The following is a 24,822-nucleotide window of genomic DNA, read 5'->3' on the forward strand; positions in this document are numbered from 1 at the left end:
TGGCTGATGTTAACATTGGCGGCATCGAGCGGCCAAGGGGGAACCAAGAATGAGGAGCGCCATACCCAAGGACAGGGGTGGGCAATCCCAGTCCTGGGGGGCCACTATCCAACATGTTTTCCAACTCTCACGGTTAGAACACCCCTGATTCCAATATACAGGTACAATATCAGGCTTCCGCATAGCTTGCTGATTATCTGATAATTAGAATCCGGTGTATTGCAACAGGGAGATACTATATGACAGGGGTGGGCACTCCTGGTCCTGGAGGGCCACCTTCCTGCATGTTTTCCAAGTCTCCCTGTTACAATACTGAACCTGCTCATTTGAATCAGGTGTATTGTATATGAGATATGCTCAAGGAGACATTGTTTCACTCTGTGGATTTCAGTCAACTTAGTACCAAGTCCAGAGACACAACAGGATAGAACATAAGATACAGTGATTCAGAAGAAATTTCAGAAACCAAGTCTATTCCAACACAAACATTTCATTTACACTTTATGAACAAAATGATATTCATTGAAAATAACTAAAAACGGCTAAAAAATATTTTTTTTTTTAATGTGCCATTTTAGTTTACTACTCTCAATTCCAAGTTGAGTCGAGCATTCACATTCATCCAGTGAAATCATTGCAACGACTTTCTCCTGTTGGACTATCCAGTGTCAGTTTTGGTGGTAATTTTGTTTCAGTCTTCTAGGAGTATGTCGAGTTCTTCTAATGGCAACCGTACTCGCAACTCTTTCTCTGTCATCAGATCAACAAACTCCTGCATATGCTCAGGAAATAGCTGCACTGCATCCATGTACAAGCCCTGGTGAAACAAACATTTTTCAATTTTCACAGGTTACGGGGTACATGAAAGGATTAAAACACGCTGCTAAAACTGTTTTTACTTTGCATTAGGAAGGCAGGTGTTGCCTGTGACATACCTTTACCCAGGGAATATTCTGTAAGGCTTTGTAGAAGAGACCCTTGGCGTTATCCATCTTCCCTTCTGACACCTACAAATAGACACAATTATACTGAGTGTACACGTTTTTTTCTTGAACTCACTAAAATGTCTCGTGTGCAACTGGCAAATGTTTGGCCATGTTCAGTCCCTTTACAAATGTTCTCCTTTAAAGGACAACCGACACCTCCATCACAGGTTGCGTCCATAATTTGTAAAATCACTTCAAATGACGTCTACTGAGCGCATTTTACAAAGATTCCACCGCATATAGCTATATTTTACGTTTTAAGACGCACGCTGAATATTCATGAAGTCTTGTTTTTGAGTTGATGACGATCCCGGAGTGACATCACGGAGGGAACGCCCCTGACCGAGAAAGCAACACACAATGCATTTTGGGTACTTTGTTTCATCTGAAGACACAGTGTTGATCGCAAAATTAGAAGCAAAACTACATAAATAACGTGATGGTGCAGCATTTCTAACGGAGTCAGAGCAGTATAGTGCCAGCCGAGGAGCTCCCCAGAGTGTGCGAATCCCTGCTTGGATAACCACTGTCATCCCCTCAGCCTTGGAAGTTGCTTCCAGTGGTAAAAGAGAGCAATCGTCATAACAGTGGCGCAAACCTATTTGACAAACATTCAGCAACCGCTGTCATTCATACGGAAGTTCGTAACTTTTCATCAGAATCAGAATCATCTTTATTGCCAAGTATGTAGAACACACAAGGAATTTGTTTCCGGTAGAACACGCTGCACTAGTATTCATCTTGAAAGTTTAAACATTTTGCATGCACAACCAGTAAACAATCTGCATTGATGTTGACATCTAGTAGCTTATTATTTGTTATTCGTGTCCTTATATGCCACATATCACCCAAGTGATGCTATATTGCTTATTTACGGAGCTTCATATGTCATGTCCTTCACCAGTTTCTTCGCTTGCATACTCGAATTGATACGGAAGTACTTCTTTCATCGATCGCAAACACTTATACTCAGAACTATTTGAATCAAATTCATAACTAGATGAGTAACAAGAAAGGATCTTTTTTCCCGAATCTGAACTCTCCGAAGCCATTGTTTTGATCCTGGAGCAAGGCAGTTTGTGAAGGAGTTTCCTGACGTGACATCACGAACTGGGGGCGGGACTTTCTGAGCTCATTAGTGGCAGTTTTGGGCAACTTTAAGTCATTTTTATTGGTGTTTTTGACTAAAAATATCAGCCTGCGTGTTTTGGGTATTTTAGATGCTATAAAACGTTTTTCTGATGTCAGTTAGGAAACAAAAAATTGTGTCAGTTGTCCTTTAAAAAGGGGGGTTTCCTCATTTAATCATTTTTGAAGAATTCCGCTTTCCTCGGCCAATTCATCTAAGTGGCCTTTAGGAATATTTATCATCTCACCAGGTAGTGAATGTACATCCTCCAAAGTAAGGAACAGTGGGTGCCCATCTCAGATCCGATGGCGCTTTCGAACAGTCCACGGATACGATGACTAAGACCATTCTCTGGCAGGAGACTCAAGGCCGCACTTTTGTCGCAGGATCTATTGTTGCGAGAAATGTTTGACACACAATGGGCAAAGAATACATTATATCAACAATTGTCTTCATGAGCTGGGAAAATTCAGCAATTTTCCAGAATACGTTGATAGAAAGTGAAAGTCGCACCCTGCGCACTTTTCTTGATCACCCCCCTTTTTCCCCCTACTCTTACCTCTGTGCTGCGTCCACCAGCTGTTTCCTTTGCTGTTCAGCAACAATAGCAAAGAGTCGTGGCACAACACTATCGCTGTCTCTTGTTACCGAGTGAAAAAAGCGACGTGCCCGGCCAGCACTATGGTAACGGTTCTCCACCTGAAACATGTCCCGGGTGAAAGAAGGAGAAAAGCCATGGGGGTGTCACAATGTTGCAAATTTACCAAGTAAAATTAGCATGGTCTTACATGTACATAGATGCTCCAGAGGGGGGCACTGCAAGGCCATCTCGAAAGGGCAGAGGTGAGCGTGTCTCTCAGTGTCGCCAGTGGAAACGCACTCACGCTAATGTGGTACTTGAGCAACGACGCCTGCTGCGTTGCCACCGTCTCACACTCGCAAGCTAACATGCTAACCAACAGGTTGCTGCGACGCTGGTCGGCATCAGCGGCAGAGTTCTGCTGAGACGTTATTGTGCGGTGGAGTTCCTCTAGCCGGTCTCTGGCCTGGCTGTAGACTGCACTTGCCGCCTTGATGCCCATGGTGAGGTACTGGAACAGAGCATAGCATCCAAGCAGCCCCCTCACCCTCAGCTTCTCTTCTTGGACATTACCTTGTTGTGGGAAAATGACATGAGATCACTCACACCAATTTAAACAATGGACTTTCTTCATAACGTCGACATTTTGATTAGCATTTCAGATTAGATTCAGATTTCAGATTACTACGACAGTATCTGCACCATTTATTGCTGACAAAAGGAGCATCATACAGTCGTTATCCAAAAAACATGGACGTTAGGGGAATTGAAAATTGGACATTACCTATTGGTGTGAATGTTTCTTTCTCTTATGTTCTCCATGACTGACTGAGTCTAGAATGTCCCCCATCTCTTGCCCAAAATCAACTGGGATAAACTCACCTCCAAGTCCAGAATCCAGGTGATATTGGAAACAGTAGGTTAAATTACTTGAAAACAAAGCAAAGGCTAAATATACCCTCCCTTTTTGGCAGGCAGGACATTGCTTCTCTTCTTATAAAAGGAGTAGTTTGTACTGTTTGGAAAAGTCAACAAAAGGATTGTATTTGGATTGAATTTTACGTGTTGTTAAAGCCTCCACGCAGAGGAAGTCTTCTCTCTGTAGCATAACATCTGCTCTTCCAACTGAAGTAGCGGTTCTCTCTTCCATCCTGTCAGTTGCAGAATGCACAACACAATCCTAAACTTTTCACACCCACTCATTTTCACCATTTGCACAGTTCGTCAACGAAAACACTGCAACTAAAAATGTTCTTGTCAGTTCTTGTCTTGGTGCAAAAACAACCCCTTCTCTCCAACTATGGTGGCTCAAAGAAAGTGGGCTTGTGAAATGAGGGGTGTAATGATTCGTCATTATAATCAACGTATCCGCTGTATGAAATGATATCGCCCAAATAGAGCAGTATATATCGTTTGGTCAAAAAAATGGTGTGATATGAATAATGTCGATCAGAAAGTGTACAATAGGTCCTTCCTAGTCTTTTACATTATGTTGCTCACTTGAGCTATCTAGCTAGCGATCTAGCTGGCTATCACTGTCACTTTCTCTTTTGGCTTTCATCACTTTGCTGCTGTGAAATGTAAATTTCTCCACTGCGAGACTAATAAAGGCAAATCCAATCCAATCAAATTCAGCTAGCTATATATTTGCTATCTATGAGCCAGCTAGCTAGCTATCCTTCCATTAGTTATCTATTAGCTAGGTAGGTAACTTTCTATCTATTTGAGTTATTTGGGGTTGAGTGAACGCTGGCGCATGTGGCTGCCGCTGCTCACCCACAGAGAAACTGATCCTGTAACTGTAAAGTGACCTTGAGAGTTTTGAAAGGCGCTTATAAATTAAATGTATTATTATTATTACTATTACTATATCACGATTACTATTACCACCACTATTATTATTATTATTACTATTACTACTGTGCCCCGCGACCCTAATGAGGAATAAGCGGTACGGAAAATGAGATGAGATATTACTATTGTGCTGGGGTGGTTTTGGGAAGGTGGTGTCCACACTTTGTGCTTTCAAAAAGTGACCAAAAAGGACCCATTCTTGCTTGCCAAATAGGGAGCATAAACTGGTGCTACTTAGGTTTTGGTTCATCTTCTATAGTAGGAATTTGATCCTACCAGTTTCTATCACTTCATTGACTTAGTGGACTTGCGGGAAGTGGCCTTGCAGATGAGCTCGAGCATTTCCCAATGGACTTGGGGCAAGAGGCTGAATACATCCAGGACATATTGATAGACAAATGTCTGTTCCAATACTTTTGCTCAAACAAGGGCTCTGTCCGAGTTGTTTAAAATGACTAGATGTAATATAAATAGTGCACCATGAAATAAAAGCTGGAATCTTGAACAATTCTCTCCCTTTCATCTTTTGATCTGAAACCCAAATGCCTTCAGTGTACAACAAAAACAAAGAAGTGACCTTGCCGATTCCATTAACATTTGGAGGTGGGGGGCGGTGGGTCTGTAAAAGTCGACAGTGAGGAATCCTCAACGCAGGCATTATGTTTTTTGAAATATCAGTAGGTGCTTACTTTTTTTGTTGGCTTGAGGATTGCAAGAATCTGGATTAAATGCAGACAAAGCTGCAGTCAGAGCTTGTTCATAAGACTTCCTGGCCTTCAAGATGGCGACTGGGGAGACAGGCTGTGATAACGAAGAATGCGACAAGGCATGCCCTTCTGCCAGTGTGGTCAGCACACAAACAGCGGCAGGTGCGCCACTGTTGGTGGGAACCCCTCCTGGCCCACTTTCTCTATCTTCCACCTCGAGTTGAGCCCACAGAAGATAAAGCTCACAAAGGGAGGGGTGACACAGCCCCTTGGCCGCGCCCAATGCTGTGGCTGTAGAAAACACTTTCCGAGCCTCTTCGATATTACCGAGCATCCACTCTAAGTGGGCGAATTCCCGCCACATTGCCAAGGAAGAGCGGTTCTCTGGTTCTTTGAGCAGTGACTTGGCAATCCGCTTGCTGATTTTGCTCTGAGAGCGTAATCGTTTTTTGTTGCCGTGCATGCAACGAAACACCTGGAATAAATAGAGCGATGAAGTGTTATTTAAAGGACAACCGACACTATTTTTTTGTTTCCTAACTGACATCAGAAAAACGTTTTATAGCATCGAAAATACCCAAAACACGCAGGTTGATATTTTTAGTCAAACGCAAGCGAGTTTCGTTAGGTCCCGCTCCCTTGTTCGTGACGTCAAGCCAGGACGTCTTCACCTTGCTCTCGAGTCAAAACAATGGCTTCAAATTCTGAGAAGATGCTTTCTTGTTACTCACCCATTTATGATTATGATTCAAATAGTTCTGAAAAGGAAAGCATAAATGTTTGCAATCGTTTAAAGAAGTACTTCCGTCTCATTTTGAGGCGTCTGGACTCGAATGTAGCGCCCTAGAAAATGCACACGATGGCGCCCAAGCTCCGTCGGAAATGGGCTGATTTGTCTGCTGGGAATTTGTGTCAACGAGAATCAAATAGTAGTCTTGGTGCAACACACTTTGTTTGGTCTGAAAACTTCGTGTAGATGGCGAAATTAGAAGGAAAACCCGTAAATAATGCGATGGTGAATCATTGTGTGTTGCACCGAGCAACTATTTGATATTCGCTGACAAAAATTTCCAGGAGACAAATAAGCCCATTTCCACGGAGCTTTGTCGCCATCTTCTGCCTTTTTTGGGTGTGACATTTGCCCCCCTGATGCCTCAAAATGAATTATATTAAATTATTCAATCGATTGCAAACATGTATGCTTTCCTCTTCAGAACTATTTGAATCTTATTCATAACTGGATGAGTAACAAGAAAGCATCTTCTCCGAATCTGAAGCCATTGTTTCGATTCTCGAGCAAGGCAAGACGTCATGGCGTGACACCACGAACAAGGGGGCGGGACCTTCTGAAACTGGCCACTTCCGGTTTCAATTTTTTGCAGTTTCAACACACTTTAAAGGACAATCGAGAGCTCCGGACAAGTTGTGTCCATAATTTGTAAAATGAAATGTTCTTGTCAGTTCTTGTCTTGGTGCAAAAACAACCCCTTCTCTCCAACTATGGTGGCTCAAAGAAAGTGGGCTTCAAATAACTTCTACTGGGCGTATTTCAATAAGATTCCACAGCATATAGCTATATTTTACGTTTTAAGACTCGCGTTGAACATTCAGGAAGTCTTGTATTTGAGTTGGTAACGAGTCCGTACGTGACGTCAGAAAAGGACCGTCTCCTCACAGTAAAAAAGACGCATTGTAGCGTCTTTCCATCACGTCAATGTATTTTGCTGTACTGTTTTTCTTTGAAAACCATGTCTTACACCCAAAAGCCGCCAGCAGAGGGAGGCAAACTCCATGGAAGGAATATATCAGCCTGCGGAAACGGGCTGATTAATTCCTCACCGGAGCTGGTCGCCATTTTGTCCCCCAATGTTGCCTCAAAATGGCCCAAATAAATTCTTTAATCGATTGCAAACATGTATGCTTTGCTCATCAGGACTATTTGAATCATATTCATAACTGGATGTGTAACAGGAAAGCATATTCTCCGAATCTGAAGCCATTGTTTTGATTCACAAGCAATGCAAGACGTCTTGGCGTGACGTCACGAAATAGGGGCGGGACTTTCTGAAAATGCCCAATTCGCAGGTAAATTTTTTGCAGATTTTGGACACCAAGTCATTTTTATTGGTGTTTTGCATTTGACAAAAAATATCATACTGCATGTTTTGGGTATTTTAGATGCTATAAAACGTTTTTCTGGTGTCAGTTAAAAAACAAAAAAGTGACATCGGTTGTCCTTTGAAGGACAACCGACGTCACTTTTAAAAATGACTTAAAGTGTCCAAAATCTGCAAAAAATTGAGCTGCGAATTCGGCATTTTCAGAAAGTCCCGCCCCCAGTTTGTGACGTCATGCCAAGACGTCTTGCATTGCTGGAGAATAAAAACAATGTCTTCAGATTCGGATAATATGCTTTCTTGTTACACATCCAGTTATGAATATGATTCAAATAGTTCTGAAGAGGAAAGCATACATGTTTGCAATCGATTAAAGAATTTATTCCGTGTCATTTTGAGGCAAACAGGCAGGGGGGTATGTCACACCCAAAAATGGCGAACAGCTCCCGTGAGGAATGAATCAGCCCGTTTCCACAAGCTGATAGATTCCTTTCATGGAGCTTGGACTCCCTCTGCTGGCGGCTTTTGGATGTAACATCAAGGTTTTCAGATAAACAGTACAGCAAAATACATTGACGTGATGAAGGACAATGTGTCTTTTTGTCGGTCAGGGGGGGGTCCTTTCATGACGTAACGTGAGGACTCGTCACCAACTCAAAAACAAGACTTCCTGAATGTTTGGCGCGAGTGTTAAAACGTAAAATATAGCTATATGCGATGGAATCTTTGTAAAATACACTCAGTAGAAGTCATTCGAAGCCATTTTACAAATTATGGACACAACTTGTCCGGAGACGTCGGTTGTCCTTTAAGTCATTTTTATTGGTCTTTTCCATTTGACTAAAAATATCATCCTGTGTGTTTTGGGTATTTTAGATGCTATAAAACGTTTTTCTGATGTCGGTTAGGAAACAAAAAAGTGGTGTCAGTTGTCCTTTAAATGAGTTCTCAAAAGGTTCACGAAGTAAAAGTCCCAACCTTTAGTTTTTCATACTGCATCCGACTGAGTGACAGGACAGCCCGTTGTTCAGATGCAAGGACAGGATGGAGCGTATTAAACATTGTGTTGACAAACTTCTCGCCCTGCTTTCCAAGACCATTCCATTTCCTGGTTCCTTGGAGTGTGGTCATGTGACCCACAGAGTTCATCCCGAGGATTGGCAGGTTGTGGGAAGTCAAAGCTCGTCGGGAGTCGCTACCTAAAATGAATTAGTGGCAAAGGGTTGAATTCATTCGTCCTTCATCCTCTTGTGTTGGAACACACGTTCAAAACAATTGAATTAGAATTCCTGCGATGTCTATGCAAAGTATTCACAGCGCATCACTTTTCTTATATTTTACGTTTGAGGCTCAAGCAACGGTGGAAAAATTATTTTTGGACCACAAAATAATACGATGAGAAGGTTTCTTCAGCCGTCATCTGTACAAATTTGAAGGTTTCGGACGTTTCGCCTCCTATCCAAGAGGCTTCGTCAGCGAACTAAAGTCTGACTGGTCGTATCGGCCCTATTTATATATCCCTAATGTCCAGCCATGGCGGCGCCGGACACAGCTATGATATCATAGCTGTGTCCGGCGCCACCATGGCTGGCGCCGGACACAGCTATGATATCATAGCTGTGTCCGGCGCCACCATGGCTGGACCACTCCTGTACGACTGAGAGCTTACACAGACAAAATAATACATTACAATATATATTTTTTCATGTTTGCAAATGTATTAAAATGATTACAAACTAATAAATCCCATGCACATTAAATAGTCACAGCCTTTGCCACAAAGCTCAAAATTGAGATGAGCTGCATCACTTTTCCTCTGATCATCCTGACGCTTAACTGAAATCAATATATATTAAATACGATTTGGGATTGTTCAATGGGTGCCACTTTGTATCACAAAAATTGAGCCTTTGTTTAGCACCAAAGGTGCGTTAACAAAGGATTCCGCAAAGGACGTGATGTTTTTTTTAATAAACATCTGTCCCAACTCCTAAAACTGATTCCATTTTGGGATGAGGCAGTAACATAAAATGTAAAAAAATGTGTAATGCTGTGAATACTAAATTGTCAATGATTTAAAATATTCCAATTTTTTAAGCCTCTTGGAAAAAAAGGTAAAACACATAACACTTAATTATTCACATTTATAGTGGTAATACTTGTTACTATAGGACCTACTGTATTTTACCGTGTATAGCAGGGGTCGGGAACCTTTTTGACGAAGAGAGCCATAAAAGTAAAATATTTAGAAATGTTTTTCAGCGAGAGCCACACGCACGCGCACATACAAACGCTCGCGCACGCGCGGCCACTTTTCAACCAAATATCAGAATGTATTAGTTAAAATAACTTTGTGATAGTACTCACCGTTAACATGGATGGTTTTCCGTTCCTCGTGATTGGTAAAAATCCAGGAAAACGATCGGAATGAAATTCAATTTGCCGGTCCAGAGGCGAAGTTACTGCTAGCTAGCCTGCACACGGCTCATAAGCTTCCACACTTGCTATCTGCAATCTACTTCTCGCAGAAGTATGTCGATGCTAACGTTAACATGGGGCTTGTTAAAATGTCACTGTTCGACATTCGACTGTTTCATCGATGGTATTGTTTCATTGCAAATTAGAATCAGAACATTTTCCCTCCTCTAATGCTCCGGTGCATTCAGGCTGAAGTGCACAAGTTGGGCTCATTTAAAGGGGCGTTTACCTGTTTCAACATGACGGTCACTATCATCCAATCAACATGGCGCTTTCGGCCATTCTAGGTCAGTGTCATCCAATCAAAATTGCGCTTTCCTCCAACTGCAGCCCCAACGGGAAATGAACGATGAAAAAAAACGACAATATGTATTATAATATGTAATATTTATCGGCGAGCCATATGCAATCATCAAAAGAGCCATATATGGCTCGCGAGCCATAGGTTCCCGACCCCTGGTGTATAGAGTATAAGGTGCACCTTCAATGAATGAAAAACATTTTCCAAATATAATAAATAAAGGTTATGCAAATATAACACATAAATATACAAAGGTTTTCCAAATCTAAGGCACACCACATTAGAACGCGCTACAGTAGAGGCTGGGGTTACACACGAACTTTCTACAGGGGGAAATGAAGTCGTGGACGTTGAGAGTCGTTGCAAGACCTGTTGTGGTTCAATATGACTTCACATAAGGCGCACATCCATACAGACGCTCCCCACCTTACAAACGGGGTACTTTCCGAGCAGTCGTTCGTAAGTCGAATTTGTTCGTAAGTTGGTTCAGTGCTATAGTTTGTATGGAATGTATGTTTAAGTCAAACACTGAACGGGGAAATATAAAACACAGACGCTCTAATAGTCGTAAAATAAATTCACACCTACTGTAGCACGAAAACATATATCCTTGGGTCTTCAGGAAGCCATTACTGAAGCTGCTGGCACGTAATTACTGTATTATGTGCCAGCAGCCATTACTTTTTGTTATGCATCTCGTCCTCCTGGAGCGTCAACTGGGAAGAGGGATTTCTTCTCCGCCGACATACTCTATGCAGGCCAATCGTAAGCGAGCTTGGCGGATCGGGGGCCATAAACTCTTTGGCAACATTTCAGCCTTGCCGGGCGCTGATTGGTCAGCCTTGGTGTCCATCGCGTGAACATCCAGATCCTTGAAACCTCCAATGTGTCTGCAATACGCAGCCAATCGCAAGCGAGCTCAGACGGAAAAAGGCGCGCAATAAGAAATCTAATTTACAGCATCTCTGTTTGAACATTTTTCGACATAGCTGCAAAAATGTCCGTATGTACCGTTATTCATAACTCAAATGTTCGTAAGTCGGGGAGCATCTGTATCAGGCGCGGGGTCATCTTTTGAAGAAAATCAAGGCTTTTGAGTGCGCCTTATACACCGGAAAATAAGGTAACTATATATTTACCTTGTGTGAGCAAAGAAAGGTCCTCCAAGAGCAGGCCAGGATGACACAAGCCAGCAGAGAGCATGGTGTCTACTGGAAGCCCGAGAAATGACAGGAAATTGAGGAGGAAGCGAAGCTGAAGCTCTGGCGAGGACAGGCAAATTAGGGAGGGGCCGATGTCATCGAAAAGCACCTTCAGATTGAGAGACAGACAAGGAGTTAAACATTGTCACATTTGTAATTTAAGTGGTGGATATGACAAAATGTTAGCAACAGACTGAATAGGTTAATTCAGCTCACCTGTCTCTCTGGATCGTCACAGTCATCTTCTGATTGGCCCTTGGCTTTTTCAGGTCTCCAAGGCAACCAATGGGCAGCTTCACGGGATGATTCCACATCCAGCCACACTGTCCACCGTGGCTGGCTGCGGTCCTTAACCTCCTCCTCATCTTCCTCCTCTTCTTCGTCTTCCACTGTGGACAAACACAGACACAGCAGATGTCACGCCGCTGGCATACAAATCACAACCACATTTTTCCATTCATTTGGTGAGATGGAATGTGTTGTGTTCACCTGCACAGGGCTGCACCCATCCTCCTCGCTCCTGTTGGACCATCCATGCTTTCCAACCTCTAGCATCAAACTCACCAACTCTTGCCTCCCCGCTATCCCAGAATGGTTCGAAGAAGTCAGCCTGCACACATCAACATATACATACACTGAAGGCAATGGCTGTTTTGTGGCATGTGCAATAAATGCACCATGGGTAAGGGGCGGAGGATTGGTCTCGAAGCGCGCGTTGTCACCTCCCGCATTGATTATTGCAATTTACTTCTCCTTAGTGTCCCTGACAAATTTCTCCACAAACGACAACTAGTCCAGAATTCTGCAGCTCTGAACACCAGAACACCCTCCTTTCACCACATCAGCCCGTCCTCCAACAGCTCCACTGGCTCCCGGTCAAACTTAGAATTGACTTCAAAATACTTCTTTGTACATTTAACGCCATCCATTGCCTTGCCCCCCACCATACCCATCTGACCAGCTTCAAATTTCTGTTTCCTCTCGTTCCCTCAGATTCTCATCCTCCCTCTACCTCTGTGTGCCTTCTGCCCGTCTCAGCATGACGGGGGACAGGGCTTTCAGCCTCTCTGCCCCCAAACTCTGTAACTCTCTTCCTCCCAATATCCGTAATATTCTCTTCCCACCTGCAAATCCCATCTCAAAACCCACCTATTTAAAATTGCATTCTCTGGATTTTTTTTATCTCTTGTTCTTATTTCTAAATTTAGCTGTGGTTTTATTTATGTCCGTGTTTCGTGATTGTAAAGTGTCCTTGAGAGCTTTGAAAGGCGCTTATAAATAAAATGTATTCTTATTCTTACTATAAAATGTACAAAAAATCATCTGTAAAATGGGTATATTTTGTGGAATGGCATGATATCGATGATGGTGGTATTTATTTGTGAAAGCAAGCAAAAAAAAAGATGAGTAGCCAGTGGACAAACTCTTAGCCAGTGAAGATGGTGCTTTGTGAGATCAGTCCTTGCTGGCACCTGTGACATCACTGTTACACACATACTGTTTGGGTTATTCATGGCTCCTGAACAGAGTTGTCGAGCTGCGGTTTCATTTCTAGAGAACGTACTTGTTCAAAGTACCATCCCCGCCAGACATTCATTTTTCAATCTGCATTATCCTCACAAGGGTCACAGATGTACTGGAGCCTATCCCAGCTGTTTTTGGGTAGTAGACCGGACACCCTGAACATGTTGCCAGCAAATTGCGCGGACACATGTAGACGAACAATCATTCACACTCATAATGACACTAAAGGACAATTTAGAATGTTACCTTAAAGGACGACGTCTCCGGACAAGTTGTGTCCATAATTTGTAAAATGGCTTCAAATGACTTCTACTGGGCGTATTTTAATAAGATTCCACCGCATGTAGCTATATTTTACGTTTTAAGACTCGCGCTGAACATTCAGGAAGTCTTGTTTTCGAGTTGGTGACGAGTCCGTACGTGACGTCAGAAAAGGACCGCCTCCTGACCGTAAAAAAGACGCATTGTAGCGTCTTTCCATCGCGTCAATGTATTTTGATGTACTGTTTTTTGAAAACCTTGTGTTACACGCAAAAGCCACTAGCAGAGGGAGTCCAAGCTTCATGGAAGGAATTTATCATCCTGCGGAAACGGGCTGATTCATTCCTCACAGCTCGGTGGCCATTTTCTTGCCTCTTTTTGGGTGAGACATTCCCCCCGCCCGTTTGCCTCAAAATGACACGGAATAAATTCTTTAATCGATCGCAAACATGTATGCTTTCCTCTTCAGAACTCTTTGAATCATATTCATAACTGGATGTGTAACAAGAAAGCATATTCTCCGAATCTGAAGCCATTGTTTTTATTCTCCAGCAATGCAAGACGTCTTGGCGTGACGTCACGAACTAGGGGCGGGACTTTCTGAAAATGCCCAATTCGCAGCTCAATATTTTGCAGATTTTGGACACTTTAAGTCATTTTTATTTGTGTTTTGCATTTGAATAAAAATATCATACTGCGTGTTTTGGGTATTTTAGATGCTATAAAACGTTTTTCTGATGTCAGTTAATATACAAAAAAAGTGACGTCGGTTACCCTTTAAAAGACACCCAAGGTCACCGGACAAGTTGTGTCCATAATTTGTAAAATGGCTTCAAATGACTTCTACTGAGCGTATTTTAAAAAGATTCCACAGTGTATGGCTATATTTTACGTTTTAAGACTCGCGCTGAATATTCAGGAAGTCTTATTTTTGAGTTGGTGACGAGTCCGTACGTGACGTCACTAAAGGAACGCCCCTGACAGAAAAAAAGACATTTTAGCAGTCCTTCCATCACGTCAATGTATTTTGCTGTATTGTTTGGTCTGAAAACCTTGTGTTGCACCCAAAAGCCGCCAGAAGAGGGTCTCCAAGCTCCATATAAGGAATATCAGCCTGTGGAAACGGAGGTGGCCACAGGAGTTCGCCATTTTGTGCCTCTTTTCTGGTGATCGTGTCTCCCCAATGTTGCCTCAAAATGGCATGGAATAAATGTGTTAATCGATTGCAAACATGTATGCTTTCCTCTTCAGAACTATTTGAATCATATTCATAACTGGAGGTGAAACAAGAAAGCATATTCTCCGAATCTGAAGCCATTGTTTTGATTCTCAAGCAATGCAAGACGTCTTGGCGTGACGTCACGAACTGGGGGCGGGACCTTTTGAAAATGCCCAATTCGCAGCTCAATAATTTGCAGATTTTGGACACTTTAAGTCATTTTTATTGGTGTTTTGCACTTGAATAAAAATATCATACTGCATGTTTTGGGTATTTTAGATGATATAAAAGTTTTTTCTGATGTCAGTTAAGAAACAAAAAAGTGACGTCGGTTGTCCTTCAAAGGACAACCGGCACCTACGGACAAGTTGTGTCCATAATTTGTAAAATCACTTCAAATGACTTCTACTGAGCGTATTTTACAAATATTCCACCGCATATGGCTATATTTTACCTTTTAAGACTCGCGCTGAATAATCAGGAAGTCTTGTTTTTGAGTTGGTCACGATGCCTGACATGACGTCACGCCTGGAACGCCCATGACCGAGAAAGCGACACACAATGCATAGTATGCATAACATGGTAGTTTGTTTGGTCTGAAGACTTTGCGTTGATGGCGAAATTAGAAGGAAAAGACATAAATAACACTATGGTGAATCGTTGTGTGTTGCACCAACACTACTATTTGATACTAGTTGACACAAATTCCTAGCAGACAAATCAGCCCATTTCCAACGGAGCTTAGGCACGATTTTGTGCATTTTCTGGGACGCTACATTGGAGTCCTGACGGCTCAAATTGATACGGAAGGACTTTGTTAATCAATTGCAAACATTTATGCTTTCCTCTTCAAAACTACAGTAAAGTCTCGTTATATCGATATTCTTGGGAGTCTGAAAAAATATCGATATAACCGGACTATCGATATATCCAATCCTGCGGCATGTAAATTTTCTCCTTGCGTTCATAGAAATAGTATCGTAATAAGCAGTACTATCGATATAACGAGACTTTACTGTATTTGAATCATATTCATAACTGGGTGAGTAACAAGAAAGCATCTTCTCCGAATCTGAAGCCATTGTGGGGGAGGGACCTTCTGAAACTCGCCATCTCCGAGGTCATTTTGAAGTAATTTTGGGACACTTTAACTCATTTTTATTGGTGTTTTGCATTCGACTAAAAATATCGGCCTGAGTGTTTTGGGTATTTTAGATGCTATAAAACGTTTTACTGATGTCAGTTAGGAAACAAAAAAATGGTGTCGGCTGTCCTTTAACATGCATGGCAGGTTATGGAATCCGGGAGGACGCCATAGTTACACGCAGGCACACGGCGCAGATATTACCTCCACACAGGACAATTACTGTTGCCAACTTATTGCACTCACTCTAAAGTAAATGACACCTCAAAATGGGGCCGATACGACCAGTCAGACTTTAGTTCGCTGACGAAGCCTCTTGGATAGGAGGCGAAACGTCCGAAACCTTCACTTTTGTACAGATGACGGCTGAAGAAACCTTCTCATCGACACCTCAAAAGAGAAACCTAAAACCTTGTATCAATTTTGATGTGCTTTATGTATGTGTTTACCTGTTGCTTGGTGGAAAGTTGTCGTACACTATCAGGTTTGAAGAACGTAAAGTCAATCATGGCTTGAAAAAGAGAGAGTGCCTTCTCTGAGTGACCAGACTGACGAAGGAAATGACACTGCTTGGTGAAGATATCTGAAGGATGACAAAGGAACATACATCAATAACTTCCAATGAACAGAGAGCACTGGTGATTACATCACCATAAAATCTCATGCTGATCAGCCATTTTATGAGGTGAGCCTGTTAAAAACACTGGGCCTTATTCACTAACTTGCGCACAAATCTGTGATTCATCAATCGTTTTGTACTTAAATTTGTGCATGTTATGCAAAAAAAAAAAAAATCTGGATATACCTCTGACCAGGCAAGCATACCGCTTTTCGCACAAGATGCACAAGTATTGAAACTACAGTGCACCGTTGTTCCGATACGTTTACAATATTGTGTGTTTTACCAAGCTCCATATACATTGTCCAGAAAGTGCCAAAGATTGAATGACTGTCCCTCTCTTTTGTGTTGTCACATTTGTTATTCAGTTTTTGTTTTGTTGTTTTGACTTAAAGATGGCGCCGTCAGAGTGGCTGCCTTGACAGCAGGTCCTGTATTTTCTTATTCTACTGCTTCCTTTCTTCTTACTTACATCACTTTGCTGTTTTAAAATGTAAATCTCTCCACTGCGAGACGAATAAAGGCTAATTCAATCCACTCAATAACTTGATCGAGCAATCATCTACAGTGATACCTCAGCTTCCGAACCTAATTGGTTCCCAGGAACTGTGTGTAAGGCAAAAAGTTTGTGTATTTTCTACAAAATAAGCATTAAAATTAGATAAAATCTACCTTATTTTATGCATATTAAATGTGCTATTGTAGTCTTCTTCTTTTCCTTTTGGCTTTTCCCTTCAAGTGGGTCGCCACAGCGAATCAGTGTCCTCCATCTTCAGAGGTTGTATTTGCATGTTTTGAAATTAATGAAATAAACTGTACAGTATAACAAAGTCGTTTTATTTACCTTTGTGATGGTCGTTGATGTAGTAGCTTCTTGATGATATCCAAGTGAAGTTGCCGTGCTTTCTCGGCTATAATAGCCTCACTCACACGGTCCCCTGCTAGCTGCTTTTCCTTAATCCAAATCAACAGATGTTTTTCAACCTCTTCTATTGCCTGAGACCGTCGCTTAGACAACACAGAAGCACCCTTAGCCACACATAGCAATGGTCAACTTATCATACTGGTACTGGGATGCTAAGTCACACAAACGCACACCTTGTTCGTGTTTTTCAATGATCTCCTTCTCCTGCTCGACCGTAATTGTCTTTTGTGTCTTCTTTGGCTTAAAACTAGCCTGTGGTGGGGTCTTTTTCTGTCCCATAATAGCAAAAGTACAATAGCAAACCACGTCTGCACTCAAAGGGGGTGTGGAAAACTAGTCCGCCAGCCACCGTGGCGCTGTGTGGTTTGGTTCGTCCGCCAAAAACGAGTTTGTATGTCAAGATTATATTCTTGCGAATTTAATGTTCGTAAGGTGAAACATTTGTGAGCTAAAGCGTTCATAAGCCGAGGTATCACAATAACGTAAATTTTGCTTATGAAGACATAACATTATTAGCACACTAATCTCATGCCAAAAAATATATAAAAAACAAACAAACAAAAAAACAAAGCACTGACTGCTTTCATTGTGCAAAATCACCACAGGCTATTGTATGCATTACAGAGGGCCGGGAATGATGCTCTGAGCATGTTACCTAGCATATCCTCTTCAATCCCTGGCAGGGCTGGGTGGGACACCATGCTCCCATCCCGGACAGCACTAAGCATGCTGAGACACTTCCCATAAGCCGAATTCACTTTTGACACACTGAAGTTGCTGAAGTAGCTCTGAGTGAAAAGAAGGTACTCCCTCCACAGAGGACCACTATTTGGGTGGAGAAAGACCTAAAATTAAAAAAAAAAAAAAAAAAAAGAGTTCCCATTATTTATTATTATTATTATTGCGTAGTCACAGGTGAAAAAAACACTGAATAATGTTGCAACAAACTAACCAGTTTCTTCCATTCTTTAGCCAGAGCTGATGGTTCCCAAAGCTCTTGGCAGATCCTGAGCCTCTCCCGCTGCAGAGCGACGCAGCCCGGGTTAGTTGCCACAGCACGCTCGGCGATGCTGAGCTTTTTCTCCAGCACGGCTTTGTACGAAGACTTGCGACGCTCCAATAACTCATTGCCCTGTGGCTCTTCCTCACCTCCAAATACAGAAGCACTTAAGTCATCCTACAACCAAACAGACAAGATATGGTTTGGAATTCAAAGTTTTAAGGCGGTGACCTGATCGAAGGCTTAATTAGTTAGGAAATCAAATATGTCAATAAGTGAGTTGCCAGAATTCGGGGCATAAATCAGGGATGTCAAACTCATTTTTGTCAACGGCAACGTTGGTGTTCAGAGGGCTGTTATGATGGTGAAACCAAACAAATGTTGAATTACGACATTTGAAAAAAAATAAGGATGACTAATTTTAAAGTTAGAAGTACAGCTTGTTCAATTATTGTTCAGGTGACGGAAAACAAAGAGTAACAAAAAAATTTGAATGACAGTTTTTTTTGCACTAGCGTCCAAATCACTTGATTTTGAGTATTTTCTGATATCAAATCCTGATCAATAGCACTCCAATTTAATGCAATGTAAATCATACCCAAATTGAACCCAAGAGGATCACTTTTCATATGACTGTGTATCATCAGCGGTTCAAATCAAAATAAATAACAAATATATTTTATTCTTGATTTAATAAATTCAGAACAAAAAATCTGGTATTTTTTTCACCAATGCAGAGTATCCCGGAATAGCAGATTTCTAATCACGTTGTTGAATCGGGAAAAACCTAAAATTTATTATTGTGAAATTTGAACTTTATCATATGAAACAGTTTGAAACTACAGCAAAGAATTTTAGAATCATGAAAGTTGACGCAAGATTTGCTTTTAAGGACCACAAAAAAGTGGTGAGCCAGATCCGAAATCCAGGACTTGAGTTTGACCTCTGCGACTCAAATCCTGGGTTATTGTATGTTTGTGTGTGTGTGATACTGGAAGATGTATAAAATGTAAATAAACTGGCTAGCTATCGATCTAGCTATCTATTAGTTATATATTAGCGAGCTAGCTAACTTTCTATCTATTTGAGTTATTCTGGGTTGAGTGAACGCTGGCGCATGTGGCTGCTGCTGCTCACCCACAGAAAAACTGATCCTGTAACTGAAAAGTAACCTTGAGAGTTTAGAAAGGCGCTTAGAAATGAAATGTATTATTATTATTAGTATTATTATTATCATTTGACAGCTATTTGCTATCTATTAGCTCTGGCTGGCTATCTAGGTAGCTATCTTTCTATCTATTTGAATCATTCCGTGTTGAGTGAACGTTGGCACATGTGGCTGCCGCTGCTCACCCACAGAAAAACAGATCCTGTGACTGTAAAGTGACCTTGAGAGTTTTGAAAGGCGCTTATAAATGAAATGTATTATTATTATTATTATTATTAATAATAATAAGATACGCGTAGTTGTGCAACTGAGGTCTTTTCCCTTAAAGACTTTCTATGACTCTGTGGTGGCATCAGCCATCCACTACGGCATTGTCTGCTGGTCAGGCAGCATCACCACCCGGGACAGAAAAAGACTGGAGCACCTTGTCAAGCGGGCCAGTTCTGTCGTGGGCTGCTCGCTGGACTCTCTGGAGGAGGTGGGCAACACACGGACGCTAGCTAAACTAAAAGCTATGATGGACAGCCCCTCCCACGCCCTCCTGCCCACCCTGACAGCACTGGGTAGCTCCTTTAGCCAGAGACTATTACACCCGCGCTGCAAGAAGGAGAGGTACAGCCGCTCGTTCCTACCGACTGCTGTCAGGCTTCACAATTCTCAATGATCACATGTGAAAAAAAGAAAAAAAAAACTGGACACTTGTAAATATGGGTTGTTGCAATATATCAAAATGCATTTCTTGATTCTGCACTATGTAAGTTTTTTTTTCTCTTATGGAACGCTTTTGCACATGTACATTTGCACAGTATACAGTTGACATTTGTATTTTGTTATGCTTAGAATATCTTGTTTTCTATCCTTTCACCCCCACCCCAACCCCATCCCTTTTCAATTGCTGCTGTGGACTGCAAATTTCCCCATTGTGGGACGAATAAAGGTATTCTGATTCTGATAAAGGTAGGAGGCCACCACAAAGAAAAAGGATCAAAGCAAAATACATACAGTATAATAATTTGAAAGATATCTGGTTGACCGCGGATGGCAGCCTCGGTGACACGCTCCCTAGTACCAGCTGGCTCCGGTCTTCACACAAATCTTCAACAGATCTCTGGAGCAGTGTGAAGTCCCATCCTGCTTCAAACAGTCTACTATCGTCCCAGTTCCAAAGAAACCAGCACCCTCGGGATTGAATGACTATAGACCTGTTGCTCTGACGTCTGTGGTCATGAAGTCCTTTGAACGCCTCGTGCTGAACCACCTAAAGAACATCACCGGACCTCTGCTAGATCCTCTTCAGTTTGCCTACCGGGCAAACAGGTCTGTGGAGGATGCAGTCAACATCGGACTGCACCACATCCTCGACCACCTTGACAACACAGGAACCTACGCAAGGATCCTGTTTGTGGACTACAGCTCTGCGTTCAATACCATCATCCCAGAACTCCTCATCCCCAAACTTCTCCAGCTTGGTGTGTCCCCCACGATCTGCCAGTGGACCCTCAGCTTCCTGACAGGACGGACACAACAGGTCAGACTGGGAAATATATCATCCACAACACGAACCACGAGCACTGGAGCCCCGCAGGGATGCGTCCTCTCTCCATTGCTCTTCTCTCTCTACACGAACGACTGCACCTCAACGCACCCAGCTGTCAAATTCATAAAATTCGCAGACGACACCACGGTCATCGGTCTCATCAAAGACGGCGACGAGTCTGCGTACCGACAACAAGTGGAGCAGCTGGAGCTCTGGTGCAGCCGTCACAACCTGGAGCTGAACACGCTCAAGACAGTTGAGATGATGGTGGACTTCAGGAAACATCCATCACCACAGCTACCCCTCACACTATCCAACTGCCTGGTGTCAACCGTTGAGACCTTCAAGTTCCTGGGAATCACAGTCTCCCAGGACATGAAGTGGGAGGTCAACACCAACTCTATCCTGAAAAAGGCCCAACAGAGAATGTACTTCCTGAGGCTGCTAAAGAAGCATGGCCTGCCACAGGAGGTGCTGCAACATTTCTACACGGCTGTCATCGAATCCATCCTGTGTTCTTCCATCACCGTTTGGTTCGGGGCCGCCACAAAAATGGACAAAATCCGACTTCAACGGACAGTTAGGACGGCGGAAAAAATCATTGGCACCGCCCTACCCACTCTCGAGGACTTGCACACTGCAAGAATCCAAACTAGGGCGCGGAAAATCCTACTGGACCCTCCGCACCCTGCCCACCACCTTTTCCAGCTACTCCCCTCAGGCAGGCGCTACCGATCCATGCGCACCAAATCCAGCAGACATTTAAACAGCTTCTTCCCCCAAGCCATTAACTCTTTGAACTCTTTCAACAGTAGCCAAAATGGAACTGTATAGTGCCACTTAGCAGTTTTTTTGACAACGATACTAGTGCAGCGTGTTCTACCGGAAACAAATTCCTTGTGTGTTCTACATACTTGGCAATAAAGATGATTCTGATTCTGATTCTGATTGAAGTGAAAGTCGCCAAAAATTGTGACACTACAAGTTATTCCACCTTGGATGAAGACCAGTTTCAAAGAATAATTTAAAATGCTAGCGATTATCAAAGATAAGATTCATGGTCATCATCAGTACATGCAAACTTCTGACCGCAACGGCAGCATCACACCAGACAAAAACAATCAGTTTGTTCAAAAGGTGAGACTTCCTACCTGATATCGAATGAATTTCAGCCACAGCTGAGTGTCCTTGGGTTGCTCTCTCAATTTCCTGTTGAACTCTTCAGTTTGACCGGTCAAAAGTTGAGCTTCCTGTCCTGTCTCAGAGTTGGGATTGTCGTGATGATCTGTTGGGTCCTGCTTTCCCTTCCCCTGTAGCCATAGAGCAGTGGTGGAGTCGTACACACCAAGCGGATTCACTGATGAGGTCTGCGGTCTGCCACCTGGAGCAGTCGGTTGGAACAAATCAGAAGAAGTTGAAGATGAAAATGTAGTCAGAATGGGGTGGAAACACTAAAAAAAAAATACTCAGATGAATGTCTACAACGAGGGAGCATCCATTGCAGAGACTTGTCTTGCAATGGGTTCATTCACTGATCTTCCAAAATTAAATCATTTGACATGAATAGATTTGTCTTTTTTTCCATTTATGCTTGCAAACAATATGCTAAACTTTGCTTTGAGTGAGACTATGCATTGACAGGGAATAGTTGTTCTCAGTTACTGCTGCGTTGGGCACCCTTGAGGTCATTCCACTTTCAAGGTTTAAATGGAAATTAAACTACCGTTAAGATTTTTGTAAATATGACCCCATTCAATCTTTCTCCACAGTGTGTCTAAACTTTTTACCAGGCTCTGCTTCTCTCCCCGCCACAATGTTTTCCAGTGGGAGAAAGGGGTTGGAGTTGGTGACATCACCGCTTACACAAACTCTTGGTAATGTCTGAAGAGGTTGACACCTGAGCAAAATACGACATGCCACAGAAAAATATCTGTCTGCTCCTTTCTTCTTGTCTCCCCCTTTATGTTTCTTTTTCACATCCTCCCAGCGTATTTCTTGTCTGCAAGGGTCCAGACCCAGTGATGAAATACCTTTCCTTTTATACCTGCAATAACAAAAAAAAAAAGACAGCGAGGATGGTTGTGTTCAGGTCGATCAGGACAAGGCCTTACTGTTCAAATGGCTTTAAATTGAATGTTTTGCATGTGCATTACCTTGCTACATCTCCTCTGTACAGAGACTTGTACGTCCAGTTGGACGCATCCGAAGATGTATCCACACAGAATGGTTGCGTTGTCGGCGATGGAATGTCATCCAACCATGAGAAAGAACTTGAAATTGCGGCTGCCTGTGGACTGTATTTACAATGAGACACATAGCAAGTATAAAAAAAGATGTCAGCAAACAACGAGACAATTGTTTGAATTCAATCTGGAGGGCTGTAATTAAAAATATAGAATTTAACCAAACGACAATTGGTGACGTGCGTACCGGTCTGTTTCTTGTTTCCGTTTGAGATCACTTGGGAAGATTGGTTCAGAGTCTGATCCACTGCTTTCTGTTGACCTTTTAGATTTTTCTTTGTGTTTTTTTCTTTTTTTACCATGCTTTTCGTGCTTCTTTTTCTTCTTTGATTGCACAGTGTCTTCTTCTTTACTGACGAAACTGAATTTCAGATAAGAAAACATTTGTCTAACAATGGAGAAATTCTCAATTTACGGCAGCAAAATTACGAAGGGGAGAAAGTAGAAGACAATAAAGAGTCATCACATGACAGAGATGAAATGGACACATTTCAATTTCATTCAGTCTGAAACTTCAACAAATGATTTCCACTATTTTTTTCACGTGAAAAAAAAAGATTTGCTCTTTATCTGGCTGTATGTTGGTTCAGAGTTACATGAACTGGGGTGTACACAATTTAATGCAATGTGTGGGCTAAAACAAAAGTAATACAACTATTTACAGACAGGTAATGATGATCCATCCATTTTCCGGCACCTAATGTTTTTATTTTACTGTTCCAAAAATGTTACCTCAAGTCCGTGTGTAGACCCTCATTTTTTGTCTCCAAGAAGCGACAATGAAGAGACAAGGCATCACTTGTCTGAAAACTTTTATTGTTCAACCATTTCAGTTCTAAATAAGGAAGTTAAAACCAAAAAAAGCGTTAGAACAAACTGGAAATGTAATCACATTGTATTGACATTTATTGTAGTATCAAAAACAATTCTAAATACAGTATACAGAAACCCAACAGCCTGGTTACCAAAGTACGAGTGGAAATTATTAGATGACACATTTGAAGGTATCGCAAATCATCAAATTTAAACAGCAAATTTTACGACCTGTGTGGCTTGGCTACAGGTAACGAAATATTCAGCACACGTTTAACTGAATAGCTTTAAATTGAGAAGACAGATAGAGAATATGGAGACTGATTTGGTTGATGAACATAAACTGATGTAATTTCGGATGCAGGTACCGAGCAGAGTTTGACGTTTGCATAAGGCTGTGACTGACCATGACTGTATGATTTAAGACTTGCTTAGCCAGGTAAATTACCTGACTCGTTTTGTTACACATTTAAATTTAACGGGGGCATGGATTTCAATTGCTTGATATTTTTTTCTTACAGGAAATTGGGAGTTGAACAAAATTTTAATGCTCAGTCTTGAGACTTGTGCCTTGCGCAGTACTTGACTTCTCCAAATTATGCGAATGGACATACGATCCATAGATGTATTAGTAGATTTCGGTGAAATTCAAACACTTGCGCTTCCCAGCAGTACTAGAAATATCAGCTTGTGCCTTTAATAGATCGATGTCTACATAGCATGATAAAATATTAAAAGGAGCGTTGAAATAAGACGATGAGATGAACAAAATTATTTCACGCGTTAGCGCGCATTTCACAACATTGAACTCAAAGTAAAGCTCGCCGTCCACTTCGTGGATTCTTACCGTTTAACAACTATAAACGCAATTCGTGGAATATGAAGAAATTATTACCATTGGATGAATCTTCAACCTTGTCACTGGAAGCTCCTGCAAAGGCTGGAAACAGTGCCATGTTTTTGTCGGTGTTGATGGGGAACATGTAGTCGCTGGAAAATGACGTATGGATGACAC

At 42.0% G+C, this 24,822-nt stretch overlaps 1 protein-coding gene across 1 annotated transcript; it reads right to left on the reverse strand.

Annotated features, from left to right (window-relative positions):
- Positions 1–470: 470 nt before the first annotated feature.
- On the reverse strand, positions 471–24,822 carry nrde2 (NRDE-2, necessary for RNA interference, domain containing). Its single transcript, XM_089004679.1, has 19 exons — positions 24,703–24,822; positions 23,727–23,829; positions 23,182–23,355; positions 22,905–23,045; positions 22,539–22,795; positions 21,903–22,132; positions 17,999–18,223; positions 17,702–17,891; positions 15,952–16,085; positions 11,844–11,964; positions 11,571–11,743; positions 11,292–11,463; positions 8,352–8,572; positions 5,239–5,731; positions 2,904–3,268; positions 2,675–2,814; positions 2,363–2,504; positions 936–1,007; positions 471–817 (listed from the first exon to the last, which is right to left on the reverse strand). The coding sequence occupies exons 1-19, from the start codon at positions 24,788–24,790 to the stop codon at positions 692–694; spliced, it is 3,567 nt and encodes a 1,188-aa protein (XP_088860805.1). The 5' UTR covers positions 24,791–24,822; the 3' UTR covers positions 471–691.

This window comes from Hippocampus bargibanti, linkage group LG09, assembly GCF_051943395.1.
Source record: "Hippocampus bargibanti isolate YZ-2025 linkage group LG09, ASM5194339v1, whole genome shotgun sequence".
NCBI lineage: Eukaryota > Metazoa > Chordata > Actinopteri > Syngnathiformes > Syngnathidae > Hippocampus > Hippocampus bargibanti.

Coding starts and splice junctions, on each gene's coding strand:
- nrde2 (XM_089004679.1), bottom strand. CDS start 24,790: ATGTTCCCCATCAACACCGACAAAAACATGGCACTGTTTCCAGCCTTT. Junction 22,796..22,904: donor TACAGAGGAGATGTAGCAAG/GTAATGCACATG, acceptor TTGTTATTGCAG/GTATAAAAGGAAAGGTATTT. Junction 3,269..5,238: donor TCCTCAAGCCAACAAAAAAA/GTAAGCACCTAC, acceptor TCCCACAACAAG/GTAATGTCCAAGAAGAGAAG.